The sequence below is a fragment of the Xenopus laevis genome, chromosome 2S, assembly GCF_017654675.1.
Source record: "Xenopus laevis strain J_2021 chromosome 2S, Xenopus_laevis_v10.1, whole genome shotgun sequence".
In the NCBI taxonomy this organism is placed as follows: Eukaryota; Metazoa; Chordata; class Amphibia; order Anura; family Pipidae; genus Xenopus; species Xenopus laevis.
In genome coordinates this window covers 41,944,329-41,957,049 of record NC_054374.1, presented here as the reverse complement: position 1 = coordinate 41,957,049, position 12,721 = coordinate 41,944,329, and the positions used below count along the sequence as shown (strand labels likewise).

Below are 12,721 nucleotides of genomic sequence, written 5' to 3'. Positions count from 1 at the left end.
CCCCGTGTGGACTAGCCCTTAATCGATAAATGAATTTACATTAACTACAATATTATCTAGACAGGTGTCTCATTTAGCTATAGGAGTGGAGGGTGGGATAAAATACTTTTAAAAAGCGCTAGTATTTGAAAGCAAAGATTTAGATCAATTTGCTAAAAAAAAAAAACAATGCAAAATGGAAATAATGGTGTGATGACAGTATTTGTTTAATACTGCACAACGGATTGGTTAAAGGTGTCGTCCAACAGAACTGAGATAATGGGAGGTTTTTGTTCCAATTTTACCAAATTACAGACTGGAAAGTTTCACAAAACCTGAGACGTAACAACGGAAAATCAACACTTGCTGCATTGCTCAAGGGTTCCATAAGGGTGTCACTCAAACTTTCCGTGTGATTTCCAGTAAACATTCCACAGAGCAGGAAAAGAATGACAGGCACAGGAACCAGGAGCTTAACTGCAATTTTACATCCCAAGCAAACTGGAAGCTGGTCAGCCTGCTGGGAGCAGAGATTCATATATGGGGAACCATTCAGACCAGTTTTCTAAAACTGCCCTGAAATCTCAAGACATACAGTATAGGGCCAAAGTTACTTTAATCTTGCTTTTACACTTTATTTCAAAACCTATAGTATTAATATGATGCTGGACTTCTCACTGCCTCTACTCCTCCAGGAAGGTTCATTTAGCAACATTGTTTGTGGCATTTGCTTCCATTGTGCCACAAACACCATTAGTAAGGTTGAGCACTGATAATGGGGATGTGGGTTGACTTGCAGGCTATATTCCAGGGTTTACTTGAAGGCTATATTTAAATTCATCCCAAAAATACAGTTGGGTTGAGGTCAGGGCTCTGAGCAACAAAATCACATTCTTTGACTTCCAACCCTATCCCAAACCTATTTTGAATGCACCTCAGTTACCTTTGCATTTGCATACACAAGCTGACAAACTCTGATATACAAAATCATTTGCAACGAGCCACATATAATCTGTGTGTAAAGATTTCAGATGAGCAGATCATAATGTTCCTGAGGTAATGCTTTTAACGTGTCAATGTTTCCTATGTTTTTCTACTAGTAGAAGCTCTTTGGGTGGAAACATGGCAGTCGCAGTTCTGTACAATAGAAATACTCGTGTTGAACAGAATTGTTTTGGCATTGCAGGTATAATTGTCCTGCTAGTAAAAATATCTTGAAGAATGACAGAAAATGACGGGGAATGCAAAAGGTGGAGCAGTTAGGAAGTAACAGAAGATAAATTACTAAAGAAAATGAAGGGTTTCAGAACATAAAAGGCTGACATTAAAATTGTCAAATTTTTCAAGAGCATTTTGTTTACACAGACACTGTATGTTACTAGCTGGTCTTGGCCATCATATAGTTCCCACCTGGCGACAACAGTGCTCATTATTTTGCATTTTAGTCACAGTATTTTCCAATGATATTTTCCATTATTTTCTTTTGAAGAGTCACACAGATTTCACTAAAACCAGTGTAAATTTGTTGCCAGGGCCGGATTTACACAGTGGACGCCCCTAGGCCCACTGATGTTTGTCGCCCCTGTCCCCTCCCCTTTATTTGTGCAAATTGTCATCATCTGGACAGGAACAATGGGGATTGGCGCACAGGAGATTTAAAAAATGATTGTATCTCTAGCGCATCCCCAGTGTTTTTGAACCAATGTGTGCATGGTTCGGCAGCATGCCCGGGCCTAGGTGGCCTTTCCACAAATCCGAAACAGCTCCCCAAGGTTGCATGTCCCACACCTGGCGCTTCGCTCACGTGTGCACCCCCGCTCTCTGGCCCGCATGATCCTAGATCTGCCCTTTAGGGGCGAAACTTCCTTCTCGTTCGTGTATGAGCATGATCTTGAGCAGAAGAGCACTGGGGAGCTTTGAGTCTCGAGTGCTCCTTAGGGATGCGGCTGGGCAGAATGCTATACCTAAAATTTTGCCACCCTAGGCCCAGGCCTTTGTGGCCTCGCCACAAACCAAGGCCTGTTTGTTGCAGAATAATTTACAAGCTTATCCCCCATTGCTTTTTTTCCCTAGAATGTTAATCAAACTGCCTGATGCACAGGCGTAAATATGAAGCAACAACGTCTGTTGCATAAAACATTCTCCGCTATTGTTCTGGAAGAAGAGCAAGGGCAGTATTGGCTTCCCAGAATATCTAAAAAAGCAAGGGCAATATGGAGTATGTGGTCAGTGGTTAGCATATTGTGATGTCATCAGTTATAATCATTGTTTAGTGATGTAATTTGTGTAACTTGACTCGCTAAAACAGAATTCCATGACCTATATATTTTACAACAGGGTGTACATTATTCCCTACATATATAAATAAATATTGCAATAAATAAGGTACTTGTTTCAGACCCTAGCCAAAATAGTCAGACTCGTGCACTACATCATGACCCCACCTGTTGGTGCATTTAAACACATTATTCACAGACTAGGGGGCATATTTATCAATGAGTGAAGTTAGAAATCACCACAGTTAGTGTGAAATTCCACTACTCTCCATTCATTTCTATAGCATTTTGAAAAACGTATTTATCAAAGGATGAACTTTCCTTTTCACCCATTGATAAATAATCTTTTAAAAATCCCATGGAAATGAATGGAGAGTGGCGGAATTTGACTCTAGCAGACTGTGGTGATCTCGAACTTCACTCTTTGATAAATATGCCCGTATGTGTGTTTGTGCATTCTCCATGTCTGTGTTGGTTTCCTCACACACACCACAAACAAGGTTAACTAGCTCCTAATGACTAGTTTTTGTATGTCTGAAAGGGAACCGAGATTGTAAGCTCCACTGGGGCTGGAAATTGTGTGAATGATGAACAACCACTGTAAAGTGTTGATTAACATCCATTGTTCTATATAAACAATGGATGAGAGGGATGATTATTTATGCCAAATTTTATACTAACTGGCGTTCAGACTGGGCCTCACTTTAAACTGCTTTGGGCCATAGTAAAAAAAAGTCTGCATTAGAGGACAATTAAAATTCCTATATGTACCACAACATTTATTCCACAAATGTTACTCCATATTTATTTTGGACAACACAAATTGCCATGTTTTTTTACCTGCAGCTTTTTTCACAGAACTTGTGTGTCCAGGCCCGGACTGGCAATCTGCGGGTGCTATAAGGAGCCATAGAAAGTCAGTATTTAGTGGGCTGGTGGAGGCTGTTTGGGCCTCTGTGTGGGCTGATTGGGCCTCTCTGTACCTGAAATGCCAGGGCCTATTTTAATTCTCAGTCCAGACCTATGTGTGGCACTGGGAGAGATTCCCTCATGTGGAATCTAGTTAATATACACTATGTTTAAACCAGTGGTTTTCTTACTACATTTGTACGTGATCACTTCTGGCACACAACAACACTATTTTAGTATGATTCACTTGATGATAGTCAGTTGTGTGTTTTGGCAGTCCATTATGGAAACCTTACCATCAGCTCCAAAACGCTTTCAATACCAGGGTATCCTTGCATCCATCATAGCCCATACAGGGTACAACTGTGTTTAATTTATTACATCAAATGCACTTGTCCCTTTCCCAAGCCTATCAATGCAAACACATACAGGGAGCGGAAGGCAGGAGATCGGCCAGTGGAGAAAATGACCCATTTTCCATTAGCCTTAAATAATCCCTGAATTTTTTTGGCAACACTCGAACTTCAGACAAAGCTATCAATCAAAGTCAAAGCATTTGTTACACTTTCAGTTGTCACAGGGTGGGAGCCATGCAGACATTTCGAACATCCAGAAGAACAAGTTTAAATTAGAGGATGTTTTGTGTGTACTTTTTTTTTCTTTTCTTTCTCCCATAATGATATTTTGTTTTGATTTTCGGTGCCTGGTGTCTTTACAGTCAGACAAATGTATTTCTTTTGTGGCAGGAATCTGGTCCAACAGGGTTAGGAGAATTGGTCACACACTTGTGTTAACAAGTCAAGAGATTACTGAGCTTTTTTTACACCACTTTTTATTGCATTTACTTTGAATATGAGTCTACATGTTGCTCATTTCAGAACACATTCACCTTCAGTTCTGCAAGAACCCAACCCTATATACTTTGTAGTACCAAAAGAAACATCCCCAGTAAAAATCATAATAAAGGTGGAATATCAATGAGACTGTTATGATTTATGCTTGCTTTTATTTGATCGTTCTTGTCTGGGTATTAAGATAACAGAGACAGGGTTGGTATTACAAAAGTAAAAAGAGGTCGTTCGGGGATATCTATTAATCAGAGCTAGAGAGTATATTACACAGTATGTTTTAACTTATTTGTGACCTAAACTTCCACTTCTTGCCATTATTGCTTTCCAACAGTAAGTTAGGATCACATTTGCTGAAGAGCATATAGGGTTGGGTCACAATATAAACTTTGTATCAGTTTTTAACCTTTATTTAATGATGGCATTCTAATCTACGATGTTATCACATCCAAGCTAAGATTCAGTAGACTCTGGCTTTATGTTGGCTTGCAAGTAGCTTGTTGGGCTGCACAGAACGCAACTAAGAATAAAATCAGGTATGAAACATAGAGCTTAAAAAAAGCAAGCTGTGAGTCTGGGTTGGGTGTGGCTTGTAATATTATTGTCCTCCTATGCTGATGGACAGTAACCTATAGCAAACATTCAAAAACCTTTAACTGATCCTGCTCTGTCAGGTTCAAGTTTGCGAGTCATTTGGCCGTTATTGATTACTCCACTATTTGCACCATGTTCTTGACCAAGAATGTAAAGAAATCTGCTACCTATATCCCAGATTTAGTTTTGTAAGTACAACTCCTAGCATCCATCAAAGCCACTTACTATTAGCAAACCAAGAGTTGTAAATTCCTGCTATTCTCTCACTTTATAGACTTCTAGTAAAATACTATATATGATGTATTTGTACACTTGCCAATTTAACTGCCAATGCTGTTCGATAATTTACAGGGATGAAATCAAGGCAGTGTCAAACAGATGCCAGGGGCCCACCAGAATACTTTAGACCACAGGCCCACTCTTCACACTATTTTTCCTCCTCATTCAACCTCTTTATTGTCCTAGTCTTTTCTTTACATCTATCCTTCCATCTATTATACATGGTTATATCTATCCTTCCATTTATTTTTTCCTTTTGTTTTCGTACAGAAACAGGGAGTGGCCACAAATAAGCCAAATGAATAGCAGTAGGAGGGCCCACTGACAACTGGGCCCACTGGGAATTTTCCTGGCATCCTGGTGGGCCAGTCCAAGACAGTGATCCCTCTAGGGCATTAAAAATGGTCTACTAAGCAGACCTTTAGATTCGCAAAGGGCCACATTTGTATAGCTGTGGTATTATATCACAGCTACAATTAGGGCATAAATTAAATTCTGTAGCAGCATCTCAGCTATGCTCAGACACTTGATTAAAAATGCATAATACACTCCCGCCACACATATAATTTAGTTCTCCTAAGTGCATATACAGTATGTATATATATATATATACACACACACACACACACACACACACACACACATACATACACACGTCAGTATGTATGTATATATGGGGATATTTACCTCTCACTGCTCACTGTAGAACTTGCCATGCTGTAGCTTTGAGTTGTCTTTGTTGCAGATACAGTTTTTTCTGGAGAGAGAAAAACAAGCAGAAAATGAAACACTTCAGATATGTTCCTACAAGACGCATTCAACACTGGCTCAACCAGATACACAATCATTTTGTAAACAATGTTATCCAACCTGTACCCCACTAATGAATCAGATTTTATTGTTTTAGGTACACGGTGGCTTCTGCTGGCTGTCCATGCAGCAACAGATTACAGTATATGATACAAGTAGGATGTAGTTGCACATCTAAAAAAAATGTAACTGATATTAAAAGGTTTTCAGTAAACTACATTGTAGATTGCTATCTGATGTAACAGTGGCATATAGACAAATACAAGAGTTCTCTGCACTCAACCCATTATCAATATATTTAAGACAGAGACATTTTGTGCATACTGCTACTGAAAATGGCCAACTACGTCAAAGTCATCCCATATCTGGCGGAGGACTCTTGTATGTGTCTATATGTATTTTGTGGTCACAGCCTCATTGCACCCCCGCCTAATGGTTTTAAAAATTAGTGGTGAGCACAACTTTCCCTTGTTTGTTTGTTATAGTTATACAGGAGCAGTCACCAGCTCCATGTTGTAGCTCCCACCCTTCCCAACTATGGTCAGGTGATCCAACTGGTGTCTAACAAAAGGGCAGCCAAGTTTTACTTTAAAAGCAGCTAGTAAGTTGCAGGTAAAACATAGTCCCTTTGTAAAATGTATAATGAAGCAATAGAATTCTTAATGAATCAGATGAAAATTGAGCATAGGACTGGCCAGATATGGGATGACTTTGACGTAGTTGGCCAGCATAAATATATTGCAATATATGGACAAACAATCCCTGTTTTGTTTAAAGGGTAAGGCATTCTCAGTAGCAGTATGCACAAAATGTCTCTGTCTTAAATATATTGATAATGGGTTGAGTGCAGAGGACTCTTGTATTTGTCTATATGTATTTTGTGGTCACAGCCTCATTGAACCCCCGCCTAATGGTTTTAAAAATTAGTGGTAAGCACAACTTTCCCTTGTTTGTAACAGTGGCATAACAATAGAACGAGTAGACCCCACAGTTGCGGGGGGGCCGGGGGATAGGTGGACTCATACTCCAGGTTCCTCCTTTGGTGGGCACTTTTGTGTCTTGAAATTAACAAACACATCTGCTGCCGTGCAAGTGAGTATGGAGGGGGTGGGGGAGGGGAGGGTTGCTCTGCGCACTGGGCCCTTCTAAACATTTTTTTTGAGGGGGTGTGGTAGCTCAGTGAGTGGTAGTTTCTGCTTTAGATTCTGCGATCCTTTACTCCTTGTATCTAATCTAGACCTAAATCATGTCACTCTCACTTACGTAATATTTCGAAAATATGATCAGTTATCATCCAAGATGACACCAACATACATATTTACACTCTCATTATATCATGTATTGACTATTGTAACTCTACTAATTAGCCTTCCTCTTCAGATACTGTAAAAACTCCCCTCCATAATATTTTCTCTGGAATTTCCCCACATTCCAACCAATCTTTCCCAATCTATCTGCTGTTAAACAATACCTTAAAATACATCTTCAAAGAAGCTAAAGGTGGCCATAGACCTAACAATTACGATCTTTCCTGGAAAAGATTTTTTCAAGAAAGATTGTTTGTTTCAATACACACATGTAGAGCTGATATACAGGTAGAAACAATAGAATTCTACCTGTATCTGACAATTCAGCATCTACAATGGGCGATGTTTGGATGTCTTCAAAGGCACCGATTAAAATTTTCTGTCCAGCCCGATCGAAGAGCCGACTGATATTTAAGTCTTCTGCTGATATTGGTTGGCTCTTTTCCCACCATACATGCACGTATATCGTACAAAAAATTTTTTTTGTATGATATTATTTGTGAGTCTATGGCCACCTTTACTCTCATCTAGCCTAGCATTACTGCAGTAAACACACCACTTGCTAAACACAATACTCAACATCTCTCACATTGTTGACTGCTGATCTTGCCCAACCCTACACCTTGTGTTTTAGTTTGCAAAGTAATAAAAATAACGTTGCTGAAAGTTTCTAATACCTGCACTACTATAGAAGCAGAACTGCACAAAATAAGATTGTGTACTAATAATTAAATGCTTATCTTGACACTGCATGCATCAGATGCAAAATCCAATAAATTATGTAAAGGTCAGCTACTCAAGTTGCTTAGAACTAAATTTTCTTATGCAGCGGCCCACTTTATTTGACAAAAATATCATTGCTGGCAAACAGTGTCAGTGGAGTAATGGACTAAATAGCAATTGTCTGTACTCCTATGATGTAACAAGCAGGCTTTTGGGGGGTTTACAAACAGAGGAATACACCCTTACTTTACAAATGTATTACTTCAGGGCAAGGATTATGTGCTGGTAAAATACTAACCACCACACATAAAGAAATGTGCATCATATGGGAGCCCAGTTCATATGTTACTTAATAAGGCCTTGCCTTACAGCACATATAAAACAGAGGATCCTTACCTGAGCTGTTGGAGACACCCATTGTCCTGACAATGCTGGCATTCCATGTCCTTACAGCACCTGGCAAAAGTACAAAAGCAAAGAGGTGCATACAATAAAGTACTTTTATACTCAATATAACAGGTCAGAAAGAAAAGGAAAGTTCATCCAACATCTACTATACATAGAAATAAGTAATTAATACCGGAATATATTTGCAAAGTCTTTACAGATAAACCTTTCTGAGTCTAGCAATGTCAACACAAACAGGCTGACATCTGGAAAGTAAGCAAAGTAGGTCACACCTACCCAACAGTTGAGACCTAACATTTGCTGATCTGCCTTAATCCTGCCCTTTTCTCTTCTAGAGGATGCCTCCTTATATGATGAAAAATAAAAAAAAATTAACATTTGTTCCACACAGTACAGACAGAGGCTAATCGGAAGAACATAGAGGCATCAAGAGCAACTGCAAAAGCCAAACCAGGAAACAAATATATATTTTGATGTATATAAAATGTATTTGTGAGCTGTACACAACAGTACCATGTCAATTTAAATTCTGTTTTGTTTTTAGATTCAGATTCCCAAATCTTCCTATTTATACCGATTTCCTCTTTCCCCTGAATTCTATAATGAAAATTCTTTTCTGTTTAAACCTCTTTCTGGTTGCTATGGTCAGTGACGATGCTCTGAATGTCACAATGCAAATGAAGAGGGGCAAAGCAGAAAGGGAAGTCAGCAGGAAAACAAAAAGACAGTCAACCTGAAATTGTATGTAGCTATGCTTCTCCTTTAAAGGAATCCCTTATCCAAAAACCTGTTATTTAGAAAACTCTGGGAATTATGGGAAGGCCATCTCCCACAGAGTCTCTTATATAAACAAAAAAATTCTAATTTTATAATTAAAATGACAGGATCCCTTTAACTGATTAATTTTGAAAAAAAATGTATTTTCCCATGACAGTATCCCTTTAAGGTTAAGCAGAACAAACCTAAACCAAATAACCTGTTGGAAAAAGAATGCTTGTAAAACATTGCATAGAAAAGTTTTATCCAACCAATTTCCTTTATCAGTAAAATGTATCCCTTGCAGTCAACCCTATAAGTTTCTTTGTAATGAATTCCTTAGCGCTGCCAGCTAGCTGAGAATAAAAAGGGCTTAAATGCCTTCCTCTATCGTCCACCTGTGTCAGGAATGCAGGGATAGGATTCCATTAGCATGACTTTCTATTGTAGAACTACAGTTCCCAGCATCCTCCTTGCAGTTGTGCACATGGTTTTTATAGAAAGTTGTAATTCTGTGATTTACAAGGTAACCTAGGTATTTAGGTATTTAGGTAATTAAATATTACCTATAGTTTGTTTAGTGACCCTTGTAAAATCACTCTGGTATTTTTATGAAACTTAAAATTGTTAGCAGGTTAGAGGGTATAAGCTGGACACAGGGCTTATATTTAAAGGGAATATAAATCCCGAAATATTTTTTTTTTCAGATTGAAAGAAGTTGTAAATGAATTAATATATATGAATTCATTAAAAAGTCAGTAAAGTTATCTGTAAATCTAATATCGAAAGTAGGATCTGTGTGTCCTTTACTGTCTGCTGGCTTGTGGTTGACAATGGTTGATCAATGGCAATTTTTTAGCCCCCTACTATAAAATCTGAACATTGATGAGAAAAGTGAATTCATGCCCATCTAGGGCATCACCAACAATCCCACAAAAAGAAAGATTGCAGAAAGTTGCTCACTAGGATAAACGACTGGGCCAGCAATTTTTTTTTTTTTTTTTTTTTAGCAAAGTATTTCCCAAACCCCCAGGGTCTGAGGTTAGCTATTATAATCACATAAAAGTGACACCGCCACCCCCAGTGACTATGCCTTTCCTTCCCCTTTAACAGATATTTGAAAATTGTTTATTTTCCTATTGTATTGGTTGCACGGTTTCATGTATACGCCCATTTTACAGTGTTGCAGAATATGTTGGTCGTATTTTTGAATGCAAGCGGCTTGTTCACTGTATACACCCAGTTATTGTACAGCACTGTGGAATATGTTGGCACTTTGTGAATATATGAATATATTGTTATTAATAACAATAATAATACTACTGCATTCAAGGCTTACCTCTGATACATTGTTTCAAAAGACAGAACCAGTAATGCACAAAGGACCAGCAAAATACAATAGCAATTATATTTACTTTTCAATAAATTTATATTGCAATGTTAGAATTACATTTTCTTTCATTAGGAAAATGTTGTTTTGTTTGTTTATATTCTTTTAAAGCTCGATCTTATGGTTTAACGGGTTGGGTTGGGGGGGAGGGTTGAAAGAAGTCCAGGCAAACATCACTTGTGTGCTTTGCTATTTAAATCCTGATTGATAATGCAAGCATACTTTGACCACTGTGACACCAGAGAGTGAGTGACAAAGAGTTAATGTACCCGACAAGTACGTCACTGCTTCACATTTGTTCCTGGAAAGTTGCTAAGACAGATCTGCCTCTCAGATTTCCCAAGACTGAGTTTGCCTCCAGCCAGCGACATGGCTAAGCAGAATGGCAGAAAGGGGACATGATTGATAATGTGTGCAATTATAGCAGCTTAGGTCAGTGTTGTTTAGCTAACTCCTAACCAAACATCAGAGCTGCAGACAGGGGCTCGCAACAATGTAGCAAGTTGCACTGCCATTGACAGGAGAGGTTTCTCAAAGGAATGCGATGTGATTCAGCCAAGCAGACACAGAATTAATCATCATTCTGCATTACAACATTGCATGCTCGGGTTGCTTGAAAAAATACACTGCAAACATTTCTGTCTAACTTAAATAGTATCAGTCAAGCATATCTTACAATGAGAAACGGTGGAGGGGTTGGGGAGAATGCGCCGGCATTGTGGTTATTAAAGGACAAGTAGACATTCACATCAATGTTTCAAATAACTAACTGGCTGCCGCACTGATATAAGCGGTTAAGCAATTTCAGGCCCATTCTTGTCTCTGGCAGCTTTTATGGGATACATTTAAGACACAGACATGTACAAGGATTTAATATTCAATCTCTGTTTGCTTAAATGAAATGGGACTAGATAGTGAAAAGTGACTGATATGTTCCAGATTTTTTTTTTCAGGCATGTGCCTTAAATCAATGAGGTTTTAGAAAAGACAAGGACATGCACAGTAGCAATGCTCAGTCAGCTGCCCAGTCCTGGATTTGAGGCAAAGCCACAAAGGCCCAGGCCTAGCTGGAGGACTATAAAGCACTGCGTATCTTGACAGCGCTATAGAAGTAAATGATGATGATGATGACTAAGGGCTCCAAATAATGAAATTCTGCCCTGCAGCTGCCCTTGTGCTTGAAGCAGGGTAAGGGAGGCAGCATCCCTATTGTGTAGTTTTCTCAGCTCGTCCCTTAAATTCTTATCTTGTGGGCTCTCCTCTTATTAGGTTAAACCGTATAGGCCAAAAATTAGACAATTCACATAGCACGAAGGAGGCCACAACATCCGCAGTACTGTGCTGCAACTTTTTATTCCACAACATGTTTCGAGTAGACAAGGACACTTGAAAAAGGATCCTTGGAGACTCGAAACATGTTCTGGAATTTGAATAAAAAGTTGCAGCACAGTACTGCGGATGTTGTGGCCTCCTTCGTGCTATGTGAATAGGCAGCATACCTAGTGCTGAGAACGCAACTGCTGCCCCTGGCAATGTGCCACCTAAGCCAGGGTTCTATCCTTTTTTATATTCAAAGAGGATTTCGTGGGAGAGTATATAACTGCCAGTCTATATTGGGCAATATACTACTGGGATATTGCCCCAGTTCCCAAGGAACCAATTATGTGTACTTTACATAAAAATCCAGTTTCACTCAATTCACATAATTAATTAGTTTGCATACTGCCCCTCAACGATCCACCTTGCGCGTTTCGTACTTACCAGTACTTAATCATAGGTGATAATCAATATGTGGATAATCAAATCATTATTATCTATGCACTTTTTGTAAAGTACGCATAAGGGTTCTAACCTTGCCTTTTGGCAAAACCCCCCCTAGACATGCAATTTCGAAGAAGACCCTGACAGGACTTCAAGTGAACTGCCTGTGATAGGGAAATGTGATAGGAATTACCAGGGTCTCTCCACATTGAGGGAATGTATTTGTACTTGAGTATGCAAAGTATTCCTATCATTATAAAGAAATTCACACAGAGATTAAAGTTTGCTAGCAAAGAGATCAAAGCAATTAACAGCTGTGCAGTTTCTCTTTACATCTTCTGTTTTTATATGATTTCTCTTTCTACTCCATTCAAACCTATTCCCCCCGGCTTGTGTCAGCAGCTTAATTGCAGTTAAATAATTCAAAAATTGCAAAAGTTTAAAAAAAAAACATTTTATACAGGTATGGGAGAAGTTATCCAGAATGCTCCGGACCTGGGGTTTTCCGGATAACGGATCTTTCTATAATTTGGATCTTCATACCTTAAGTCTAATAAGAAAATCATGTAAACAAGTACAAGCTACTGTTTTATTATTACAGAGAAAATGGAAATCATTTTTAAAAATGTGGGTTAAAATGGAGTCTATGGAAGACGGCCTTTCTGTAATTCAGAGGTTTCT

The 12,721-nt window shown here is 38.8% G+C and overlaps 1 protein-coding gene across 1 annotated transcript in view; it reads right to left on the bottom strand.

The window, feature by feature from the left end:
- The window catches only part of smtnl2.S (smoothelin-like 2 S homeolog), a 63,925-nt gene that overhangs the window by 14,121 nt on the left and 37,083 nt on the right, over positions 1 to 12,721 (bottom strand). Inside the window, exons 4-5 of the mRNA XM_018249142.2 lie at positions 8,122 to 8,181; positions 5,573 to 5,642 (exon numbers count right to left, since the gene is read on the bottom strand). Of these exons, the coding sequence (XP_018104631.1) occupies positions 5,573 to 5,642; positions 8,122 to 8,181 (130 nt within the window). The remainder of the gene's footprint in view (positions 1 to 5,572; positions 5,643 to 8,121; positions 8,182 to 12,721) is intronic.